Source organism: Lactuca saligna, chromosome 5, assembly GCF_052625555.1.
Source record: "Lactuca saligna cultivar CGN05327 chromosome 5, ASM5262555v1, whole genome shotgun sequence".
Classification (NCBI taxonomy): Eukaryota; Viridiplantae; Streptophyta; class Magnoliopsida; order Asterales; family Asteraceae; genus Lactuca; species Lactuca saligna.
In genome coordinates this window covers 185,813,525-185,837,737 of record NC_136421.1, presented here as the reverse complement: position 1 = coordinate 185,837,737, position 24,213 = coordinate 185,813,525, and the positions used below count along the sequence as shown (strand labels likewise).

General features: G+C 39.2%; 1 protein-coding gene across 3 annotated transcripts; it reads left to right on the top strand.

Annotated features, from left to right (window-relative positions):
- The first annotated feature begins 1,376 nt into the window (after nucleotides 1-1,376).
- On the top strand, nucleotides 1,377-11,881 carry LOC144997909 (Calcineurin-like metallo-phosphoesterase superfamily protein). Of its 3 annotated transcripts, none has more exons than XM_078957775.1 (9): nucleotides 1,377-1,561; nucleotides 1,645-1,695; nucleotides 2,098-2,119; nucleotides 2,281-2,395; nucleotides 10,156-10,188; nucleotides 10,386-10,511; nucleotides 10,911-11,017; nucleotides 11,103-11,174; nucleotides 11,287-11,881. In XM_078957775.1, exons 1-9 carry the CDS (start codon nucleotides 1,394-1,396, stop codon nucleotides 11,631-11,633), a joined length of 1,041 nt encoding a protein of 346 aa, XP_078813901.1. In that variant the 5' UTR covers nucleotides 1,377-1,393; the 3' UTR covers nucleotides 11,634-11,881. The 3 variants fall into 3 exon arrangements, with proteins under 3 accessions (XP_078813901.1, XP_078813903.1, XP_078813902.1); XM_078957777.1 differs by having other exon boundaries at nucleotides 1,422-1,561; nucleotides 2,098-2,162; XM_078957776.1 differs by lacking the exons at nucleotides 1,377-1,561; nucleotides 1,645-1,695; nucleotides 2,098-2,119 and adding an exon at nucleotides 3,437-4,364 and having other exon boundaries at nucleotides 2,288-2,395.
- The last annotated feature ends 12,332 nt before the right edge of the window (nucleotides 11,882-24,213 follow it).

Below are 24,213 nucleotides of genomic sequence, written 5' to 3'. Positions count from 1 at the left end.
TCTTACTTTTGCAACAAAGAACGGTTAAACACAAGATTTAACATGATTAAGGTAGTTTGTATATTTTTCATCTTGTTTAGTCTAAAAATGAAACATTTTTCATCATTGGTCCTTATAATATCAAGTTTCATCACATGGACTTCCTGATTACGGTGATTATTGTCCTTATTATAAGGTTGTATATAGATTTTGTTCAATATTTTAAGGTTTCGAGAACCTAAATCAATATGAATCCTTGAATTACATACCATCGTTGAAAATGTTTTAATTTGTGACCAAACTTGGTTTAAAATCACAATGAACAAGTTAACACCTGAGTATTTTGGCCCTCTCAAAGACCTATTTATCGACTTTTGAATCACAACATCTGATATTCTAAAGGTTTATTTTTATAAACTATTATTTATATATTTTTAGTATTTTACTTAGTAGGACATTAAATTAATAAAGGAATTAAGGAAAAAAAAGAGGATGATAAACAATACAAGTGGTTTGGGTATGTATAAATGGAAGTAATAACCATTTAGGGGGTGTTTGGCAAAAAAGCTTATTGCTTATTAGTTTATTAGCTTATAAGTTAATAAGTAAGTGTAGGGTAACTTATGAAAAAATGACGTATTAGAGGTCCCCTTCTCTCGACTCCCACCTTCCCTCCCTTCGGATGGGAATGAGCGAAACTTTGCTACTGCTTCACGCCTTCATCGCTTTGGTCTAGTCGACCCTGGAGACAATCTCGGCCTGCAATTCGACCGACGAAGGCTTATGCTCATTTTTTCCAACGTCGTTGATTTTATCTATGTCAATTCTTTCATGTTCAACTTCCTTTCGTTTGACTATCAGAGAAAAACGAGGGAATATGAGCCCTAATTTCATTAAGTTCGACCACTTAAACACAATCAGTATCTCATGAGATCCCTTTTTACATAAAAGCCCTAAATCATTTTGTGTTTATAAAAGAGAGAGAGAGAGAGAGAGAGAGAGAGAGAGAGAGAGAGAGAGAGAGAGAGAGAGAGAGAGAGAGAGAGAGAGATACAAATTTTGTTATTTTTCTTTTAATTATAAAAGTATTTAAATAAATTAAAAAAACAAACAAAAAAAACAAAATCTGAGGGCAAAATCGTCATTACAAAAAGGTTTAAAGTAAATTGGACCAAAGTGGCAAGAAAATTAGAACATTTGGACCATAAGTGCTAGTACAAATCTGTTTGGCCCAAAGTAGCAATTTCGATCTAACCACAGGGACCATTCTTGCAATTTTGTCTTAAAAAACTATTGAAGGACTATATGTACAAGTTTCAAAGCTTGAGGGGGTTAATCGTAACATTTTTCTTAAATCAGATATAAGTCGTGGCAGTTTATATACGGCGGTACGACCACGAGATTACGATCCTCTATGTTCTCCGGCGCGTTGCTGCACACGCCAATTCCGACGGTTCTCTTCGGTTCCTCCAGCCAATCGCCATCGCCACCGACCTTTTCGGCGTCTTACTCTTCTAAGCTAAACTGCAATATTCGTTTATCCATGGCCTCCTCCGTCAGGATAGTCATCGTCGGAGACGTTGTGAGCTTCGTTGTGTGTTAATTATTACGTGCTAATCGATGGATTTTTAGCTATTAATTATCTGTAATTGTTGGATTTTGAAGCATGATGACTGGAATCTCGAAGAAGATTCAAAGGCTCTTGAGCTATTGCGGGTAATTATGATTTATGTCCTTCAACTGCTTTAATTTCCACATTCCATCTTTTCCTAAGTTTGGCTTAATTTTGTTTTATTACAGCTCAATATGAACTAATCAACTCCTTTTTTGCCCTAAAGTAATATATAATTTTTATGAATTCCAAATTCGAAACGATATAAGACTGATTGAGGTGGTTCTTATGCATATAGTTCATAGTAGGAATGGATCCACAGCTACTTCTTCTGTGGATCATTCCAAACATTAATTGATTTTTTCATAAGTATGTATATACATTTGTGTGGGTGTGTATTCTACCTTGAACAAAATAACGAATTTATCTCATTTTCACTCAGGAACTTATTGTTATGCTTATGCATTTTTCTATTGTTAGTTAATAGTTGTTGTTTGAAATTGCAGCCAGATTTGGTGCTATTTACAGGCAGGTTTTTCGTGCAGAGCTTTTTTTCTTCTAGATTTGTCTGGCAAGATTTCTTTCATTTTTGCTTTCAAAGCAATTTCTTTATGAATTCAGTGTCTACTTATAATCTTTATATTGGTGCTCTTTTCTTTAATCATCTTCTTCTGGTTTTCTTTGCCCAGGTGATTTTGGTAATGAAAATGTTAAACTTGTTAGAAGCATTGCAGCACTCAAAATGCCCAAAGCAGCTATTCTAGGGAACCATGATGCCTGGAATACACAAAGTTTTTCTGAAAAGTAAGTATTAGGTTAGTCATTAAAGTGCAACAACTGCCACTGGACTATAATAGGAATACTATTTTTACCACTACCGATTTTATTCCCAAATTCAGTTACTGGCCAACATTCTGGAGCTAAAAGAACCAGCTTAACAATTCTGTTCGTAAAAATCATCAATATTTAAAAGGGCATTATGGTAATTATATACCTTCTTTGAAAAGAATAAAGTGCTTGCCATACATGGGTGAAAGAAAAAAAGAGGGGAGGGGGGGATTTAAATACTGATACTAGAAGTAAAGAAACACCTATATTACTCCACAATGTCATTGGAGAAAAAAACATATACCATGGCATCCATCCCTGAATTTTGTAATATACTGGAAATTTGGAAATGTCTCTTATACATTTATAGTGAGGTTAAAGCCCCATTTATATGAAAATATTACCTAACTAGGAAATTGAATAAAAGAAAGCATCAAAAGCAATCAAACCCACATACATATGTCTAACACTCCCTCTCAAGTTGGAGCATGATTATATCAAATTGTCTATGAGAGTTTTATAGTTGAAATGGTAAATTTGCAAGAACATGAACCGAAGGACTCTGAGCAAGAATGTTACACTTTTAACTCGTCTTGGGTGTAATACTTCCACTTGTGGCTTAAATACAGTTAGCAGGGGCAATAGGGTCATTTTCCCGTTAGATCATTTAGGTTGGATCCAGTCAAGGATCAATAGGAGTTTGTATTGAAAGTACAACACCTTTATGCATCCGGTTTCTATGCATCGAAGACTCTACATTTTATGTCTTATCTATTTTATTTAGTACTTTGTTTATTTAGTCTTTTGCAGTTTAGAAGTAGGGGTGGGTTATCCCATGTTCTGTGCTCCATGTTCCTTGTAATGTTTATAAGGCATGTGATGTTTTTGTTTCCGCAGTTGATCTAGCAATAACAAACACCCTTAGTGTGTGTTCTCCATACGTCTAATGTCTTATGTTTCCTGTATGTCTTTATCTTCATAGTACATTCAAAGAACTTTGTGTGAGTGTTGTTTAAGGTCTCTAGCAGGTTAACAAAGTGGTATCAAAGCACTGGGTCATGGCTGAAATGCATGAGATGCAGGTGGCTGGTGGTGTGAAGAAGCTTAATCAAAACAATTACAATACTTGGTCTACCTGCATAATGTCGTATATGCAAGGCCGTGATCTTTGGGAAGTTGTAAAAGGAACATAAATAAACCAACCAGAGGCTGAAGATAACAATGGTGTACTACGTAAATGGAAGATCAAGATTGGGAAAGCAATGTTTGTGCTGAAGAATATTATGGAAGAAGCAATGCTAGAACATATAAGAGATGCTACAAATCCAAATGAAGCATGGGAAACCTTGCTTACATTGTTCTCCAAGAAAAATGATACAAAGCTCCAGATGCTCGAGAATGATCTTTTGACAATGTCTCGAAAGGAGTTTTTGATTCCTTAATGGCTCAATCCTTTCATAAAGTTAAGGCTGTGTGCAGAGAGATTGGAGAGTTAGATCCTTTAGCTCCCATTGGTGAAACAAGGATGAAAAGGGTCATTATACATGGTTTGAAACCAAAATTCCTGAGCTTTGTAGCAATGATTCAAGGGCGGTCAATCCAACCCTCCTTAGTGGAGTTCGAAAATTTGTTGGCAGCACAAGAGACTCTAGTAAAGCAGGTGGGAGGTGGTACTGATAAAACCGATGAAGCTCTTTATGCTGAGTAAAGTCGAACAAAGTACAAGGGAGGTTCGAGTCAAAACTTCAAGCGAGATAAAGATAAGGCTAAGAGTTCCGACTCTCAAGGAAGGGGTCGTGATTCAAATAAAGGTCGCTATCACAACAAACGATCTTCCTTTAACTGCTACAATTGAGAAGTCGAACTTTCAAGCTAAACAACCCTTAGAGCTTATCTATTCAGATGTATTTGCGCTTGTGGAGCAACCATCAGTCAAAGGTTTAAGGTACATGGTAACTTTTATCGATGACAATTCAAGATTTGTTTGGGTGTTGTAAACTAGAAAATAGATTTAGGGTGAAAATAACCTTATTAATTGATATCTTATTACAAGAAGATGTTAGGGCATATAAAGAGGTAGGATCCTTAGACATAGGAAACCCTGCGAGCCCATGGGCTAAAACTAGGCCAATACATATGTACAATATTTACATTCCAATACTCCCTCTTAAGCTGGATCATAAATGTTAAACATTCTCAGCTTGTTACAAATTGTATATATCTGCGAACCCGGTAAAGCTTTGATAAAGACATCAGCTAATTGGCTTCCTGTTCGAACATGAGGAATAGAGATGGTTCCATCTTCTAGCTTTTCAAGAGTGAAATGGCAGTCTACTTCGATATGTTTAGTCATTTCGTGAAACACAGGATTGTTTGCAATATGGATAGCCGCCTCATTATCACAATACAAGTTCATTGGTTTTGATTGAGCAAACCCAATTTCACCTAACAAATTTCGTACCTATATAAGCTCACATGTAGTCTGAGCCATAGCCCTATATTTAGATTCAACACTTGATTGTGAAACGACATTTTGCTTTTTACTTTTCCACGAAACTAGGTTCCCTTCGACAAATATACAATAACCTGTGGTAGATCGTCTATTTGTAGGATCTCCATTGTAATTAGCATCTGTGAACCCTTCAATGACATGAGAACTATGATTTTGATATAGGATACCATGACGACATAAACTGACTTACAACACTCGTTGGAAAAGCAAAGCCTGGACGTGTAATCGTCAGATAGTTAAGTCTTCCCACAACTTTTCTGTATTTCTCTGGGTTCTCAAGTGATCTCCATCATCTGCTTTCAATTTCATATTCGGAACCATTAGGGACTCGCAAGGCTTTGTTTCAATCATCCCATAATCTCTCAGAATATCCAAGCAATATTTTCGTTGAGACAAACAGATCCCTTTTCGAGTACGAGAGACCTCAATTCCCAAAAAATATTTTAAAGGACCTAGGTTCTTGGTTTTAAATCAAGATGCAAGGAAATCTTTCAGTTTCTTGATTCCAGTTCCATCACTCCCGGTAATCACAATATCATCAACATACACTACTAGCAGAATGCCTCCAAAAGAAGATGAAGCAAAGAACATAGAATGCTCATAAAAGCTTCTTTGTAAGCCAAACTTTGTTACCACAACATTAAACCGTCCAAACCAAGCCCGAGGGGATTGCTTTAAACCATACAATGATTTACGTAACTTACAAACCCTACCATACTCCCCCTGAGCAACAAACCCAGGTGGTTGCTCTATATAAACTTCCTCAGGTAAATCACCATGCATGAAGGCATTCTTCACATCCAGTTGATGAAGGGCCCAAATCGTAAGTATTAGTTAATGAAATGAACAAGCGGATAGAGGATACCTGGCTATAGGAGAGAATGTCTCTGAGTAGTCAACCCCATAAGGTTGAGCATATCCTTTAGCAACCAACCGTGCCTTCAGACGAGCCACAGATCCATCTGGATTAACTTTCACCATGAATACCCATTTACAACCGATCGGCTTTTTACCTACAGGTAATTCTACCAACTCCCATGTATTATTATGATCAAGAGCATTGATCTCATCAATCATAGCATCCTGCCATCCAGAATGGTTCAAGGCTTCACCAATCATTTTAGGAACATGTATAGTATCAAGTGTAGAGATCATAGAGCGTGAAGCTGCAGACAGTTTACCGGAGGATACAAAAGAGGCTATAGGGTATGTACATGAACGCTTACCTTTCCTTAGGGTAATAGGAACATCAAGATCAGGTTCCTGTGTATAGGAAGGTGATGAATCACTCATAGCACATGAGTTTCATCAGTACTTGGATCTATAGAAGAAGATGGTATTAGATCGGGATTTGATGTAGGTCATTGGCGTCTATATACGTGAATAATTGGTGGCTTAATATGCTCTTCACGTTGTGTGGAGTTACATGAGCTAGGAGACTCGGGAGCAGGTATGGTATATACCAACAGATCATCAGACATGCTTGGGTTGGAACGATTAGTCATAGGAAAGAAGGGTATATTTTCATGAAATGTAACATCTTGAGATACACTGTATCGATTAAGTGCAGGAGAGAAACACTTGTAGCCCTTCTGAAGTCTAGCGTAACCAAGGAAGACACATATCAAGGACTTTGGATCCAACTTGGTTAGGTGTGGTTGGGTATAACGGACAAAACACGTACTACCAAAGATCTTTGGTTCGACAGGAAACAGTGACTTTGTAGGAAATAGAACCGAGAGTGGACTCATACCATCCAAGACAACAGAATACTATCCATTAACGAGAAAACAAACAGTAGAAAGCGCATCAGCCCAATAAGTTCTATGAACAAACATGTGAAATAAAAGAGCCCAAACCACCTCTAAAAGATGACGATTTTTTCGTTCTGTGACCCTATTTTGGGCTGGTGTGTCAACATAGGAAGACTCATGAAGAATATCATTTTGAAGCATGTAAGATTGAAATGTTTGAGACAAATATTCTTTTGCGTTATCACTACGAAGGGTTTGGGTGGTGATTTTAAATTGTGTTTTAATCTCAGCATAGAATGAACAAAAATGTGTAAACACTTCAGATCGATTTTTCATAAAATAAAGCCAAATAGTATGCGAATAATCATCAACAAACGTAACAAAATATTTAAACCCAAGTTTTGAAGTAATAGGGCATGGTCCGCAAACATCAGAATGGGCTAACTCAAATGGGGATGAAACCCGCTTATTGAGTCTTGGACTTAAATGAATACGTTGGTGTTTAGCAAACTGACAAGACTCACATTGCAAAGACGTTAAATAAGAAAACTCAGGACACTTCTTTAGATTCTGCAGAGACGGATGACCTAATTGACAATGAACTTCAAATGGGGATGAAGTGGATAACGCCAAAGAGTAAGGTGTTTGATGTTTGAATATGTATAGGCCATCAGATTCCTGTCCTCTACCAATAATCTTCTTTGTTGACGGATCCTGAAAGAAACAATAATCAGGAAAGAATGAGACAACCAATTTAAGGCACGGGTAATTTTGCTGACTGATAATAGATTGAATGAGAAATTTGGTAGTCCCAGTTCAGAGGATAAGGAAACAGATGGCGTAAGTTCAATGTGCCAGAACCAAGAACATGTGGGGTAGACCCATCAACGATCGTGACATGAGATGAAAATGTGTGTTTATCAAGACTAGAGAAGAGGGTAGGATTACTTGTCATGTGTCATGTAATCTGAGACACTTGAATCGATTACCCATTTTGAGGCAGAAGATAATAGGCATGTATTAGGGTTACCCGTCATGTGATCCGAGGCACCTGAATCGATTACCCATTTTTAGGCAGAAGATAATAGGGATGTATTAGGGTTACCTTTTTCAGCAAATGCAGCAGTTGAACCAATGGAATTTTCTGTCTTTAAAAGGTGTGCATATTCTTCTGCGGGTATGGTAACAGTGTTGTCTGATCAAGAAGCAACATGTGCTGATGAGCTTTTCTGATTTCTAGACAAGAGCTTCTTACAAGTGCGTTTGGTGTGACCAAAATCATGACAATAGTAACACTCAACATCATCAGAAGTTGAGATAGCAACCTGTGAGTCTGTAGTTTGGTTACTATGACTACCTCTAGGACCCCCTCTGTGACCCCCACGAGATCCTCCTTGGGAGCCACCATGAAATCCTCCTCGACTAACCAAATCACTATTATGATCAGAAGTTGTGGAGACTGAATATTCTAATTTCAAAAATATTTCTTGAAGGGAAGGAATGCCGGATTCATTCAAGAACTGAGATCTAATAGAGTCGAATTCTGGTCGCAAACTGGTCAAGAAACTGATTACAACCACTTGTTCTCTCCGAGTCTGCATAGCTTGGACATCAGCACTCAAGGGAAGAAGAGAGTTGAGCTCCTCATATACTTTCTTAAATTCGATGACACAAGTGGTGAGTGATCGATGTTGTTGTTCCCCACTATGAAAGGACTTAGAAACACTATAGATTCGTGAGATGTTGCTTTGTCCAGGATATAAGAAGTTAAGATAGTCCATAAGTTCTTTTACATATTCACAGTGACTAACCAGAGAAGAGACAGAAGGCTCGATAGTATTGACAATCTGCAAATACAAACGAGCATCACTTTGTAACCACAAATCAGAACCATCACCTTTTGGGGGATTAGATATGAGATGAGAAGCCATTCCCATGCTTTGGAGGTAGATCCGAGTAGTTTTGTTCCACTCAAAGAAATTGGAGCCATTAAGTTTGTTGTCGGTGAATCTAGCAATTACCGGAAGCAACTCAGGTACTTGTGGACCACTGCTGCTAGATGATTTGTCTCCTCTGGACATCTTTACGAACTAGAAACAAATAAGAAAAGAGAATGGCACTCACAAGATGCCCTAATCAGAAAACGGTGGTGTTGGAATACCGATGAACAGTACCAGAATAGTGCTCGATGAACATTACCCGATGAACAGTACTTTGTGAACAATATCGAATGAACAATACTCCGTGAACAGTAATCTCTCAATGCAAAAAACCCTCCAACCCTAAACATCGCTCTAATACCATGTAAACTAGAAAATAGATTTAAGGTGAAAATAACCTTATTGATTGATATCTTATTACAAGAAGATGTAAGGGTATATAAAGAGGCAGGATCCCTAGACATAGGAAACCCTATGGGCTAAAACTAGGCCAATGCATATGTACAACATTTACATTCCAATAGGTGTATTTCATGGAAGAAAGGGCAGAAGTATCCCAAAAGTTTAAGGAATTTAAAGAAGCAAAAAGAGACTTGAAATATGTTGTAATGTGTTTATGTTCAGACTCAGCTGAGTTCACTAACAAGATCAAGAGGCAACTGACATCCCCAAACACACCCTAACAAAATGTGGTCTCTGAAAGAAAAAACAGGCACTTGGATGAAATATGTAGAAGCATGCTACATGATAAAAATATACCCCGGAGGTTTTGGGCTGAAGCCATGCAAACAACTCATATGTAATCAATCGAATTCCACAACAAGGATTAAAGTTTGTGTCCCCTTTCGAACTACTTTGGAAAGTAAAACCCAATGTAAGCTACCTTCGAGTATTTGGGTGTGTATGCTATGTGTTCATACCTAACCACCTTCACAGCAAGTTAGAAAAGAAAACAATCCGGTGCATATTTGTAGGATATGACAAAGAGAGAAAAAGATGGAGATGCTGTGAACCAGAGTCCAGAAAATGGACGTGTCGCGCAATGTAGTTTTATCACACATATGTACATTCTAACTTCGTATTCGCAAATGGTTGTAGCTTCACAAGTTAAAGAAGTCAAAGGTAGCATTGGAGCTGTTCCAAATAAAATTTGGATCATTAATGGAATGATTGTTTAGAAGAATGAATGAAGCTATGACATCAAATACACATATTAATTGGAAGACACAAGTGATGAAATTCCTAATATAAAATTATCATTATTTTTAAGTGATTTGTATGTCAAAAACCCATCCCCAAAATCAAATACAAATTTCACACCTCAAGGGCCAAGGACACCTTAAGGTTCAAATTTAGACACCCATCTAATTATTTAACAATTCTTTTGTAAATAATAATAATTTAGACAATTTTTAATAAAATGCATTATCAACTTCTGATTTATTTATCTTCATAATTTATGATTACTATGTAATTAAATACTAGAAAAGTAAGAAATCTTCTAACTGTGTCCATTCATTTATTTTGAAGGGGGAAAGATGCTGTTCAACTCCAGCTGGAAAGGTGAGAGCTTTACTTATTTCCAGTTTTAAAGTTTTTTTTTTTTTAATCTTATTTCTAAGCTCAAAAACCTACATGACTCAATATTCTGATATAACAATCATGTTTAATACAATATCATATGTTCCTTTTAAAAAAAAAGAATCCATTGTATAATTATATTGTGAGATGACAATTGACAATTGACAATTGACATTTAGTTTTGGGGAAGAGCATGTTGGTTACCAAAGATTAGACTTCCATTCATTGAAGCTTAGTGTTGTTGGAGGACGCCCCTTTTCTTGTGGAGGTGAAAGGCTCTTTAGAAAACAACTTTTGACTAAAAGGTCTGTTTCCTTTTAAGTTTTTTGCATGTATCAACTTAAATAGGATTGCATTGAAGAACCCTAAACCCTGAACCCTGGTTGCAAGTTTTGAAAAAAATTGTAATGCAGAAAAGCACAACATACTTTCACCTTTTTTTTTTTTTTTTTTTTTAATCGATTTAGCCACTGGATTGTTGTTCTACGATTAGTTTTATATTATAATAATATTTAAGTGTCCAAGTCTTGAGAAAAACCTTAAGTTCAATGGCTAAATCGCCAAATGGTAAAAAAAATTCACACAAAAAGTTCAATCTCTTACGATTTTTGTTGAACAATGATTTTGAGTAGGATGTTATAATAATACACAAATAAATGAAAGTAGGTTGCTATTTCTAGTATTTATACACGTGTTGCTGACAGATATGGAGTCGACAACATGAAGGAAAGTGCAAAGAGAATCTGTGAAGCTGCTGTAGGGACACCAAAGGATCATTCCATCATTCTTCTTGCTCACAATGGGCCCACAGGTACGCCATTTTCCCAACATATAAACATCTCATTTCATGTTTCATGGTCAAACGGTCAAATCAATTTTGCAAAAAATTTCTTGAGGGCTTGGCTCCAACATGAATGACATCTGTGGAAGAGATTGGGTGCGTGGAGGTGGAGACCATGGTGATCCAGGTGATTGATCATATATATATATATATATATATATATATATATATATCAACAACATACTTCACTTTCATTTATTAAGGGGCAAAACGGTGATTTACTATTATTTGTGGTACAGATTTAGCGGTTGCTATATCTCAACTTAAAGGTAGCACCAAATATTCCATTCCAGTGGTGGTGTTTGGACACATGCATAAGGAGCTGGCATTTGGAAATGGTCAACGTAAAATGATTGTGGTTGGGGATGACAACACCATATACCTAAACGGGGCTATTGTTCCTAGGGTCAAAAGATTCTCTCACAACACACTTCGAGCCTTTACTTTAATAGACTCAAAACATGGAAAACTCCAAAAAATAACAGAAACTTGGGTTTCAGTTTCATTAACCCAAGACACCACCACTATTGAGGAGGAACATATTTTATTTACTAATACCAACATACCCAATACATCTTCTGTATAATATATATATATATATATATATATATATATATATATATATATATAAACGTAAAGTTCTATATGAGTAAGTGGACTTTTAGGGTGTTACGATGGGCAGGTGGAGATGAGATGAAAGTAGTGACCCACCTAGATAAATGTTGAAAGGTGAAATGAAAAGTATTAAAGGTGATGGGGGTCGGATGTGTAACTAATTTTGTAAGTGTTGACTCATTCCTTTTGAATACTGAATACTACACCAACTTTACTTTACTTTTACTTTGTTTTTTATTGTTTAGGTTTGATAGTACACTCTTTTTAATCATGCAAATTGGTCTTTAAAATAAACTCATCCTTCAAGGATTTGGTAAATGGTATCTTTTGTTATTGGTAATGATGATATTAAGAGATAATTCACCACAAAGGAAAAACATATATTACATTGTAACAACCTAATTTTGAAGAATATGTTCGAAAATCAGATTACATGTCTTCGAAAACATGTGAAGCAATTTTATCTTCAACATCGTTTTGCATAAATAGAAGTATTTTATCTTGGTTTTATTTTCAAAATATTTTGTTAAAAGCATGAAGTTAATATTTTTAAAAAACAAGAATTGGTTCGCAAATCTAGAAAGTTATTTTCGAAACTATTTCTAGTTGATATGCATTATGTTTTTTTTAATAGAACAATTTGAGGTCGTATGTGCATTGAAAGATTGTCAAAACAAAGAAAATAAAGTTAACAAATAAGGTATTCATGTCTTCGATGTAATGTCTTTAGGTTCTTGGACTGCCACCTACAACTAGAGTTAGATGTCTTGGTAGATCTTGTTCCAACATTCTTTGTCAATCTAGGAACTGAAATTGTTTTCTGGCAAAAGGTTGTTAAGGAAGAGATAAATTTATTACTAGTTTTTTTGGTACATAATAATCAATTTATCTAGGAATATATTATGTAAGAAACTTTGTTATAAATAAAATTAGTTTGCTATAACCAATTTATTTGTTGTCTTTTCATTAATTGGTAACTCAAAACTTAGAAATAAGAACTCATAAAACCATAGTAAATCATTAATGTGTTTAGTGCGTATATATTACAAATTGAAACAAAATGATAAGTGTTTCTTACAACATTTTTTTTTTCTTCATAAATCTAGGAATAAATAGCTACTTCTTATGTGATAGTAACTCCCTCAAAAGATTAGTTTCCGACGCGTTTTCACCTGAATTGATATCAAACGAGAAATAGATATAAATTCCTAAAATTTTGTTACTATTGCTATGTACTCTACCATCCACATACATCCAACCATGGGAAACCATCCATATACATCCAAGCATGTTTTCACAGTTGTTTTTAGCCTTATTACTTATTTTAAATAGTGGCCAAATCGTAGGTAAGAACCAATTCGGAAAGTTGAATTACGCATTGTTTAGCCGTTTGCGACTCCAACATTGCATATCGTAATTAATTCATGCATTACACACCATATGTAGTGCGTCATTTGTTGTACCTGCTTCCTAGATTTCTTCTTGGCCAGATGATTTCTCTTGTTTTGATAATCTCTTTAAAAAAGAATTTGAATAACACTTACGTGTATGTCCTCACACACCTAACTCAAAAGGTTTTGATGGCCACCTACATACATTGATAACGTATTCAAGCAAAGAAAACCTACCCTTGAAGAGTGGATAAAATCGAACGACAAGGCGTTCAGGTTGCACTTGGTACCGTTAGGAACAAGGCTCCACCATGGTCGATACCAGAAAAATTTAAGTCGAGACGGTTCTTGGAGCCGATACCCCTCTCTCCTATCTCTCATCTCAACTTGTACCTTGTGCTTGTATATTTGTATCATATTATGTGGTAGGGAGGATTCCATTTCTTGGGTTGGGACTTGGGAGGGTTGAAAGTGAGAGAAAGAAATAATAGATTGAAAATGTATCCTTAAATAGATAATATATATATATATATATATATATATATATATATATATATATATATATATATATATATATATATATATATATATATATATATATATATATATATATATATTTCAAAATCATCAAAATTGAGTTATTTATGTTAGAAAATTGATTCCTTAAATCTAAGTGAGTTCAAAAATTGGTTCACGATTTCTGATAATGTTATTTTCGAAATTACTTTAGGTCTTGTAATCACATTTCGAAAACCATAAGCCATTTCGACAAAGCTTATTTCTGAACCATATTCCAAATTAACTTCGAAATATTTCATGGATAACCTTTTTGTCATAAATCATTTTAGGAATAAGGCCATATTTGAAAACCGTGGTCATATGTTGATATTTCTGTAATAAGTGGTTTCATTGTGATATATGTTTTTCCACATCAACATCTCTAATATGAATTTCTCATGAGAGAGATTTTTTTTTTTTTTCATTATATTAATCTTATTTACACTTCAATACCTAATAATGGCTTAATGAACTCGTTATTGTATTAAATATCAGGATGTAAGTTTGCAAAGGAATAAAAAGAAGAAACTCTTGTCATCTTTGGCTTTGTTCAAGGCATCGGCTTTTGTTAGGACACCAACTTCCATATATATATTTTTGGCTTTTTGACCTAGTCAATTTTGACCTTTTAAATTTTAAATAAATTTATTATGTTCTTTTTTTATTACAAATACATGTGTTTATTTATTTATTTATTTATTTTTACAAAAAGGAATTGAAGGAAGATTTACAATCTACTATTTACAAAAACGAGTTACTTTCCTCTAAAAATTTGGAGTACAATTACACTTTTTAAGCTATATGTGATTTCAATTTTCTTTTGAATTATGGTGTTTTCAGGTTATATTTAACCATTTTTGTTTCTTTATCTTCAAATATAGAAAAAAATAATGCATCTTTAAATACACTCTTCAACCATCTACTTTCAACCTAATTAGTCTAAAAATTGGTTCAACTTTATACATACTTTATGTCTCCTGTGGAGTTTCGAATTATTCTTCGTTACCGCCTCATGATTCTCATATTCTCAATTGACGAGATATGTCCAGTTTGTCGCAAGGCATGTTTGGATACATTTGGGGAACACGCGGTTCATTGTAAAGAGCTCCATGGTTTCAAGTATAGACATGATGTGGTTCGGGATGTTCTCTTTGATGTTTGTCGGCGTGCTGGTATATTTGTAAAGAAAGAAGCGCCAGTGAACTTTTTGACGGACCAGCAGGATGGCAGGTCCACACTTAGACCGGCTGACATTGTGGTCTTTGGATGGATAGGAGGGAAGCATGCGTGCGTGGATCTTACTGGTGTATCTCCTCTCGTTGGTTTGGGGAGCGGAGGTTTTGCAGCTGGGCAAGCCGCTGCTTGCAAAGTGGTAAAGCACGAGAATGCATGTAGAGAAAATCAACATGTGTTTGTTCCTTTTGCATTCGATACATTTGGTTTTCTCGTACCAGAGGCGGTGGAGCTCCTTCATAGAGTCCAACGGGTCATGCATTATAATGCATATCTCCTAGATCCACAAATGTTGTTTTCAAAAGAATTGGTTTTGCCATCCAGAAAGGACTAGCGGCGCAGCTTGTTGCCCGTTTGCCTTCGATCGATATGTATTGAACTTTTTTAGAAAGTTCATAAACAGAAAATATCATTTGCAACATTAAAATTATAATACTTTATTTAGTTAGATGGTTTTATTTATTAACCTAATAAATAAAAATTTCTATCTAATTTATTTATAGCTGAATACAAAATGATTAAAATCCAACATATACAACTTAGAAAATCAGTAATTATATTTCTCCATCTTTATTTTGCTTATGCCCGAGCAAGGAATTCGTAAAATTTAGTTGTTATTGCTTTCAGATATTGGCGTTTTCTTTAGGTTGTTAATGGTTGTTTCGGTTTGATATTCGTCTTCAGCAATCATATTTTATATTATATCGCACATTAACATCATATATTATAGTGTAGATTTTTTCCTGGGGGGTGTGGTCCTATATATTTTTCAGTGTGAAATGCATGGTTGACAATTATTTGTATATGCTTCATGCATCTTCATGAATAACCATATTTAGGACATGACATTACGAATGATCTATACATTCCAAATATATACTATGAGATAACTAATATTTATTTTCGTAAACTATTGTTGTAAGGAAAAAAGATGAAAAACTAGAGCAATTATTGTACAATCTCATTCGATATGTTTATTTATTTACTAGGTGTAACTATGTATTACATGAGTTAATTAAATTTTTTTAAATATAAAGGTCTGAATATTTAAAAACTTTAGATTTATAAGAAAATAAGAAAAATAATAAATTATTAAAATTGATTTTTTCCACATATCATTTTATGAGTTTTTCTATTTTAAACAATTCCACATAATACTTTAACGTAATAGATCAACCTGATGTTTCATGTCAAGGAGTTTAGTATTATGTGAAATTTTTTAAAACAGAAAGACCTATAAAATGACATGTGGAAAAAAAATTAATTCAAAATAACCACAAAATAACATTTGTCAAATTGAATGAGAGTGTGTCATGTGGCAAAAAAAACTTTCATTTATTAGAGTAAAATTTTCACATGGGTCCCTAAAGTAGTCTTTGGTCCACATTTAGTCCCTATTATATGCTATTTGAAACATCCCAAAATACGACCCAAAATTTTTTGTTGAATAATTACTAAAACACCATGATAAAATCATAAGGTAAACTCGCACGTCAATATCTCACAAACAAAAGTAAAGTGTTATGAGTAAACTGTATCAAGACCATATCAATCACATCTATGAAAATCAAAACAACTCCCAGGACGGCTGAAGCTGTGGTGTGTGTGTGCGATGCCATCAACCCGAGCTCTTCCCTTTGCTTGCGGAAGTACCTGAAACCAAAACTGAAACTGTAAGCACGAAGCTTAGTGAGCTCCCGCAAACTACCACATACCATATAATACATATAAACACATACTGGGCCTTGCCCACTGCATCGGACCGAAGTCCGGAAACTGCATCGGACCAAAGTCCGGAACTAACCAGGGCCTTGCCCTCTGCATCGGATCGGGATCCGGAACTACTGAGGCCTTGCCTCCTGCATCGGACCAAAGTCCAGAACTAACTGCATCGGACTGAAGTCCGAAACTGACTGCATCGGACAGAAGTCCGGAACATACTGAACATAGCATCACATAAGCATATCAATTAACATGAGTACATAGATAGCATACTACATCGGGATGTAACCCGAAACACATAACACAAAATACTGTCTGAGCCACGAAGGCATCAAACATACTAGAATCTGCATCGGACCGAAGTCCGGATACTACTGCTAGCTAAACGGGCCGGCATTGTGGCCTTAGACCCGTTCCAACTGAAAGGAAACTCACCTCGTGATCTGGCTGCTGAGTGTGTGGCTCCGGGAACTATCTGCTGCTGCTCCGGTATCTCCCCGGCTACAAATCCACAAATACACTCAATCAAATTACTAATAACTGCATTGGGGTAAATGACACTTTTACCCCTGGCTAAAGTCAACTCTCCTGGTCAAAGTCAACTTTATAGTTGACCTGACTCGTCGAGTTGGGCCGCCAACTCGCCGAGTCCCTACTCTCATTTCTCAACCTTGCTCGCTGCTACTCGTCGAGTATGGCATACACTCGACGAGTTCCCGCTCTCTATCAACACTCAGGTCATCTGCATCCGACTCACCGAGTCGTATGAACAACTCGACGAGTTGTTCTTGAATCATAAGAAGATTGCCTTGGACTCGCCGAGTTGTATGAACAACTCGTCGAGTCCCTCCATCACTGAGTATGCCCTCCAACTCACTGAGTCCACTCTCCCACTCACAGGTTCCCACTCGACATCACTCAAAAGGGGAAAAATCGGGACTCGCGGCTTGACTCGCCGAGTCGTTCTTCCGACTCGCCGAGTCGCATCCATGCAGCTACTCAAAACTCGATTCTGCTTGGATCCAGCATCTAAAACTTATAGATCTGGGCTTCCTTAGTTCGATTAACACGTAAAGATTCTATCTTTACGTGTACATAAGCATCCAAGAAGATAATAAGGTTCAAAAAGCATGATAAAGGCTCGATCTAGGGTTCTCATACAAAGCAACTTCAAAAAGGCAATATATCTGGGCTCTACAACTCCCAAATGAACAGATCTAAGGATATCTCGACCTATTAAGGCATCCAATCAACTATAAGGTTGGAAAAATACATCAACTAACCCTAGAAATGTTCTAATGGAGATTTTAAGCATAAAATAGGAGGATTCCGAGAAATACCTCAAAGAACTCTGATTTTGACCTTGGATCTTTGCTCTACACCTCTTCTCTTTGTTCCTTTCTTCTTCTTCTTCTTCAAGCCTTCAAGAATCCACACAAAGACACTTCAATCAATCAAGGGATGGGTTTAGGGTTTCTCACAGCTCTCTGAGGTGAAGGAGGCGAGTTTGGGGCTGATAAGGTGGTTTAAATAGGGTGCAAACCCAGAGATTTAGGGTTTCAACCTGGCAGGCCGACTCGCCGAGTCCCGAATATGGACTCGCCGAGTCGCCGATCTATAAGCTGATCAACAACGCGACCCCACTCGACGAGTCGGGACATAGACTCGCCGAGTTCCTCTACAAACTTCAAAAATAAATACTAAAAAAAACAACATACCAGAGACGGGTCGTTACAACTCTCCCCCACTTGACTCAGACTTCGTCCTCGAAGTCTGCTGCTGCATCTGCAAATAACTTGGGATAATGTTCTCTCATCTCATCTTCAGCCTCCCACGTCCACTCAGACCCCTTCCGGTGCTCCCACTGCACCTTCACTAGCTGAATTACCTTGTTCCTCAAGGTCTTTGCCTTCCGATCCAGAATCGCGACCGACCTCTCAATATAATTCAAGCTGCTATCCACTTGGATATCTTCTAAAGGAACAACTGCTGACTCATCCACCAAACACTTCCTCAACTGAGACACATGGAAAGTGTTGTGGATCTGGCTAAGCTCTGCCGGAAGATCCAACCGATAAGCAACCCGACCCACCCGGGCCAAAACCCTGAAAGGACCAATGAACCTGGGGCCCAGCTTTCCCCTCTTCCGAAACCTGATGACACCTTTCCAAGGTGAGACCTTCAGAAGGACCATGTCGCCTACCCAGAACTCCAAATCTAAACGCCTCCTATCGGCGTAGCTCTTCTGCCGACTTTGCGCAGTCTGCAGTCTACCACGAACCTGCTGAATCAACTCGGTCGTCTTGAGCACCACTTCCGTGCTCCCAATAACCCGCTGACCGACCTCGCCCCAACAAATCGGGGTCCTGCACTTCCTCCCATAAAGCATCTGAAAGGGAGGTCGATCAATGCTCGCATGATAACTATTGTTATACGAAAATTCTGCTAACTGAAGATACGTATCCCAACTGCCCTCAAAGTCTAGAACACATGCTCGGAGCATGTCCTCGAGAGTCTGAATCATCCTCTCACTCTGCCCGTCCATCTGAGGGTGGAAATCAGTGCTGAAATGAAGACGAGTACCCATCTTGTCATGGAACCGCTTCCAGAATCTAGATGTAAAACGGACGTCTCGGTGTGACACCACTGATACCGGCACTCCATGACGTGCAACTATTTCGCGCACATAAATATCGGCTAACTTTTCCGCTGATATGCTCTCCTGGATCGGTATGAAATGAGCACTCTTCGTCAACTGATCCACTACCACCCAAATCGAATCTACCCCTCGTGCGGTCCTGGGAAGCTTAGTGATAAAATCCATGGTGATGTCCTCCCATTTCCACACGGGAATGTCTAACGGCTGCATCTTGCCGTGAGGCCTCTGATGTTCTGCCTTGACCTTCCTGCAGGTCAGACACCTCTCCACATACCAAGCAACATCCCGCTTCATGCAGGGCCACCAATAATCGGGTCGAAGATCTCTATACATCTTCGTTGCCCTTGGATGGATAGAAAATCGAGACTTATGAGCCTCGTCAATCAACACCTGCCGTACTCTGCCTCCGTATGGTACCCACACTCTCCCATGAAGGGTCAACAACCCCCGAATATCATAATCGAACGCAGCTGCTCGACCCACAATCCTTTCACATTTCTGCTTCTCTTCCTTGAGGCCCTCAACTTGAGCCTCCCTGATCCGTTCCAACAACGGAGTAATCACTGTCATCCTCAAACACAAATCTCTGATAGGGGCTGCTGTCACCTTCCGACTCAAGGCATTGGCCACTACGTTGGCCTTCCCTGGATGGTAAAGGATTTCACAATCATAATCCTTCAACACATCCAACCATCTCCTCTGCCTCATGTTTAGACTCAGTTGATCCATAAGGTATCTCAAACTCTTGTGATCCGTGTAGATGGTACAACGGACCCCATAAAGATAATGTCTCCAAATCTTGAGGGCAAACACCACTGCCCCCAGCTCCAAATCGTGCATAGGATAGTTAGCCTCGTGAGGCTTCAACTGTCTCGAGGCGTAAGCTATCACATGCCCCCGCTGCATCAACACTGCTCCCATACCTGTGATTGAGGCATCACAGTAGACTACAAAATCCTCTATCCCCTCTGGCAGGGAAAGAATCGGAGCCTCGCATAACCTCTGCCTGAGGGTCTCGAATGCCGTCTACTGCTCAGGCCCCCAACGAAACACCACCGACTTCCTAGTCAGTCGGGTGAGCGGTACTGCTATCTTGGAGAAATCCTGAATGAACCTCCGGTAATACCCTGCCAACCCTAGGAAACTCCGAATCTCGGATGGAGACCTCGGGACTTCCCACTGCATCACGGCCTCTATCTTGGCCGGATCTACCAATATACCCTTCTGGTTGATGAGGTGACCAAGGAACTGCACCTCACGCAACCAAAACTCGCACTTGGAGAACTTTGCGAAAAGCCTCTCCCTTCTCAACACTTATAGCACCTCCCTCAGGTGCTCCTCATGCTGCTCCTGAGTCTTGGAGTACACCAAGATATCATCTATGAATACTATCACAGACCGATCCAACATCGGTCTGCATACGCGATTCATGAGGTCCATGAATGCGGCTGGAGCATTAGTGAGCCCAAAAGGCATCACTACAAACTCGTAATGACCATATCGGGTCCTGAAAGCAGTCTTCTGCATATCTTCGCCTCTAACTCGCATCTGGTGATATCCGGAGCGTAAATCGATCTTGGAGAACCAAGACGCTCCCTGATGCTGATCAAACAAATCATCTATCCTCGGGAGGGGGTAACGGTTCTTCACCGTTACCTTATTTAACTCCCGGTAGTCAATGCACATACGGTGTGACCCATCCTTCTTCTTCACAAACAAGATCGGCGCTTCCCAAGGTGAACTACTCGACCGTATAAAACCCTTGTCTAGCAACTCCTGCAGCTGCGTAGACAACTCCTGCATCTCAGGGGGAGCTAACCGATACGGTGCCTTAGCTATCGGAGCCGCACCAGGAATTAGGTCGATCCCAAACTCGACCTGTCTCTCGGGAGGTATTCCTGGTAAATCCTCCGGGAATACATCCGGAAAGTCTCGTACTACCGGAACATCGTCCACTGTCGACTTGCCCTTCTCCCGGGCATCCATAACGTAGGCTACATAGTCGGTGCAACCCTGCTGAAAATAGCGTCTTGCCCTCGCGGCTGAACAAAGAACTAGTCCACGTTGTGGCCTCTCTCCCTAAATCACTAACTCTCCCCCACTGGGAGTGCGAACCCTCACTAGCTGTAACTCGCAATCAATCATGGCCCCGTTGGGACTCAACCAATCCATGCCCACTATAACCTTATTCCCTCGCAGGGGAATAGGGACCAAATCCACCAAAAACTGCTCGTCGAACAACTGAAGAGAACATCCTCGATGTACTCTGGCGACCCTCACGGTCCTATCATCTGCTATCTCGACCTCTAGTGGACAATCCAGCTCCCCAGGAGCTCTACTAAATCTCTTGCTAAACACTAGCGATACAAACGATCGGGTAGCCCCCGAATCAAATAATACTGTAGCAGAGATGCCGTTCATAGAGAACGACCCTATACAAAACATATAACCATAAGCAATACTCAATAATAATAACAATAATATAGAGATGAAGGGAAAATACATACCCGTCACCACATCAGGAGTCGCTCGCACCTCCTCTGCTGTCATCTGAAAAGCTCGACTCCTAGCCACTGGTGCCTCTACTCGGCCCTGACGGCCATCTGTAATCCTCAAGGTAGCAGGGGCAGGTGCAACCACCTTCCCTGCTGCAGCTAAACTTGGATACTGGGAATTTTTATGTCCCCTCTGATTGCACTGAAAGCAAATCAGATCTGATGCTGCAACAGCGGTAGCAGGATCCGTACAATCCCTACTCAAATGCCCAGTTCGACCGCACTTGTAGCAGCCCGAACTCCTTGCCTTGCACACCCCGTCGTGCAATCTTACACACTTTCCACATCGACCATGGCTCTGCTGACTCCTGGATCTGTGATCTAAAACCTTGGGCTTTTTGCCCGAACTGCCTGTACCCGGAACCGCCTCCGGTTTCCTCTTCTTCTCCATCTCAAGGTCAATCTCCCTCTCCCGAGCCCTAGCAATCATGTCATCCAACGTTTTACAGCTGGACCGGCCCACAAACTGGCGGATATCGCTCCGCAGCATCTCATGATAATGGGCTTTCTTCATCTCCTCATCAGCTGCATACTGAGGAACGAGAAGAGCCCTCTCCCTGAACTTGGCAGTGATCTCCGCCACTGTCTCTATAGTCTGGGTGAGGTCCTGAAACTCCCTGGCTAACTGCTGCACCTCGATAACCGGTGAAAACTCCGCCCTGAACCTGGTGGAGAAATCGGTCCAGGTCATGGCATCTAACGCTGCATCATCTCCAATAGTATGTCCGACCTCCTCCCACCAATCCCGTGCCCTGTCCTTCAGGAGACATGACGCCAATCTAACCTTGTCCCCCTCGGGACACCTGCTCGTGCGGAAAGCGTTGGTCACATCTGCCAACCATCTCGTACTCGCTATGGGGTCCCGCGCCCCATGGTAGTCTGGAGCTCCACATGCCCTGAACTCCCTAAACGTAAGTGTGTGCGACCCCATCATGGCCGCCATCATGGCCGCCATCTCGGCACGGAAAGTGCCCAATCTCTCATCCATCAGCTCTAGAATACCCTCCTTGATCGAACCGAAGATCAAAGGAGTCTGCTCCAGTATGATGCGGGTAACCTCAGAAGAAAGAAACTCTCTGGTCTGCTCATCCATCTGCCCGACCTTCGGGCCTGATCCTGGTCCTGATCCCCCTCCGGCATCTGAACTGCCGACTGCTGGTCTCGAACGCAAAACTACCATTCTGAAACAAATCATAGCAACATCAGAAAACTGAAATATCTCAAGGGATCACTGATACCAATACTAGTTTCCTGGTCTTGTCTCAGCCTTCCTTGATTCGAGTACGGATCCTCTGCTTTCAGTAGTACGGGCCCATACTACCTTCCACATCTATCCGTACTTTCCTCAAGAACTGCCTTGACTCCACCAAGTCACTTCTACTACTACTGATCTCTGCTACTCTTATCCTAGGCTTGCCCTAGGGAAATCTCTGACTCTATTCAAAACAGTCCTCAGCTGCTGAAGACCTCCTCGTGTCAATAATTAGTCATCACCTGAATACCATCACATGTGATGAGGCTCAGATAATCCTTCGAGTAAAGGACTCGTCCCTACCACGGTTAGACTCAAACAAGAGCTGCGCACTAAAGCCAAATCCAACACTCTGAGATTATTCAACCCTTGTCACATGCGATGTGCCGTATTCACCTAATGACTAACTCCCGTCACTCGGAGTCCCACAAAGCACGAAGCAAGCAGCATTCGGATACATGAATTTACTCAAGCAAATCTATTCTCATAACGAGATATTGTTCTAGCATACAATGCTAAGCTCATACTATCAGGCATAACCTATCAGACTATCCTACTACTGTCTACTTCAATACTAGCATGCAGATCTCGCGAAGCTTAAACACATAAAGCAGGCACATAAGGCATCCTCCTAGATCCTTAGTCCTATTCTAGCATGCTGTTATACTGAAACTAAAACTGATAAACATAAAGTAGCATGTATGGGTAGTTTGGGAGTACTTACTTGAGCTCGGCCGATTGCATGCCCCACACCCTTTTCTCTCTCTCTCTCTCTCTCTCTCTCTCTCTCTTTTTATAATTTTGATTTCACTTTTTCTAAAACTCTTTTCCTCATACTTTTCCTAAAATTGTTTTCTTTTCTCAAAATATTTTTCTAAACATGGTTTTTCTCTTCAAAACTTTATACCACTTCCTTAGTTTGAGTTCAGATACACCCGAAAGTGTGCCCAAATCGCTCAAACCAAGGCTCTGATACCAACTTGAAACATCCCAAAATACGACCCAAAAATTCTTGTTGAATAATTACTAAAACACCATGATAAAATCATAAGGTAAACTCGTACGTCAATATCTCACAAACAAAAGTAAAGTGTTATGAGTAAACTGTATCAAGACCATATCAATCACATCTATGAAAATCAAAACAACTCCCAGGACGGCTGACGCTGTGGTGTGTGTGT

Coding starts and splice junctions, on each gene's coding strand:
- LOC144997909 (XM_078957775.1), top strand. CDS start 1,394: ATGTTCTCCGGCGCGTTGCTGCACACGCCAATTCCGACGGTTCTCTTC. Junction 2,120..2,280: donor AGATTTGGTGCTATTTACAG/GCAGGTTTTTCG, acceptor TTCTTTGCCCAG/GTGATTTTGGTAATGAAAAT. Junction 11,018..11,102: donor TGCTCACAATGGGCCCACAG/GTACGCCATTTT, acceptor AAATTTCTTGAG/GGCTTGGCTCCAACATGAAT.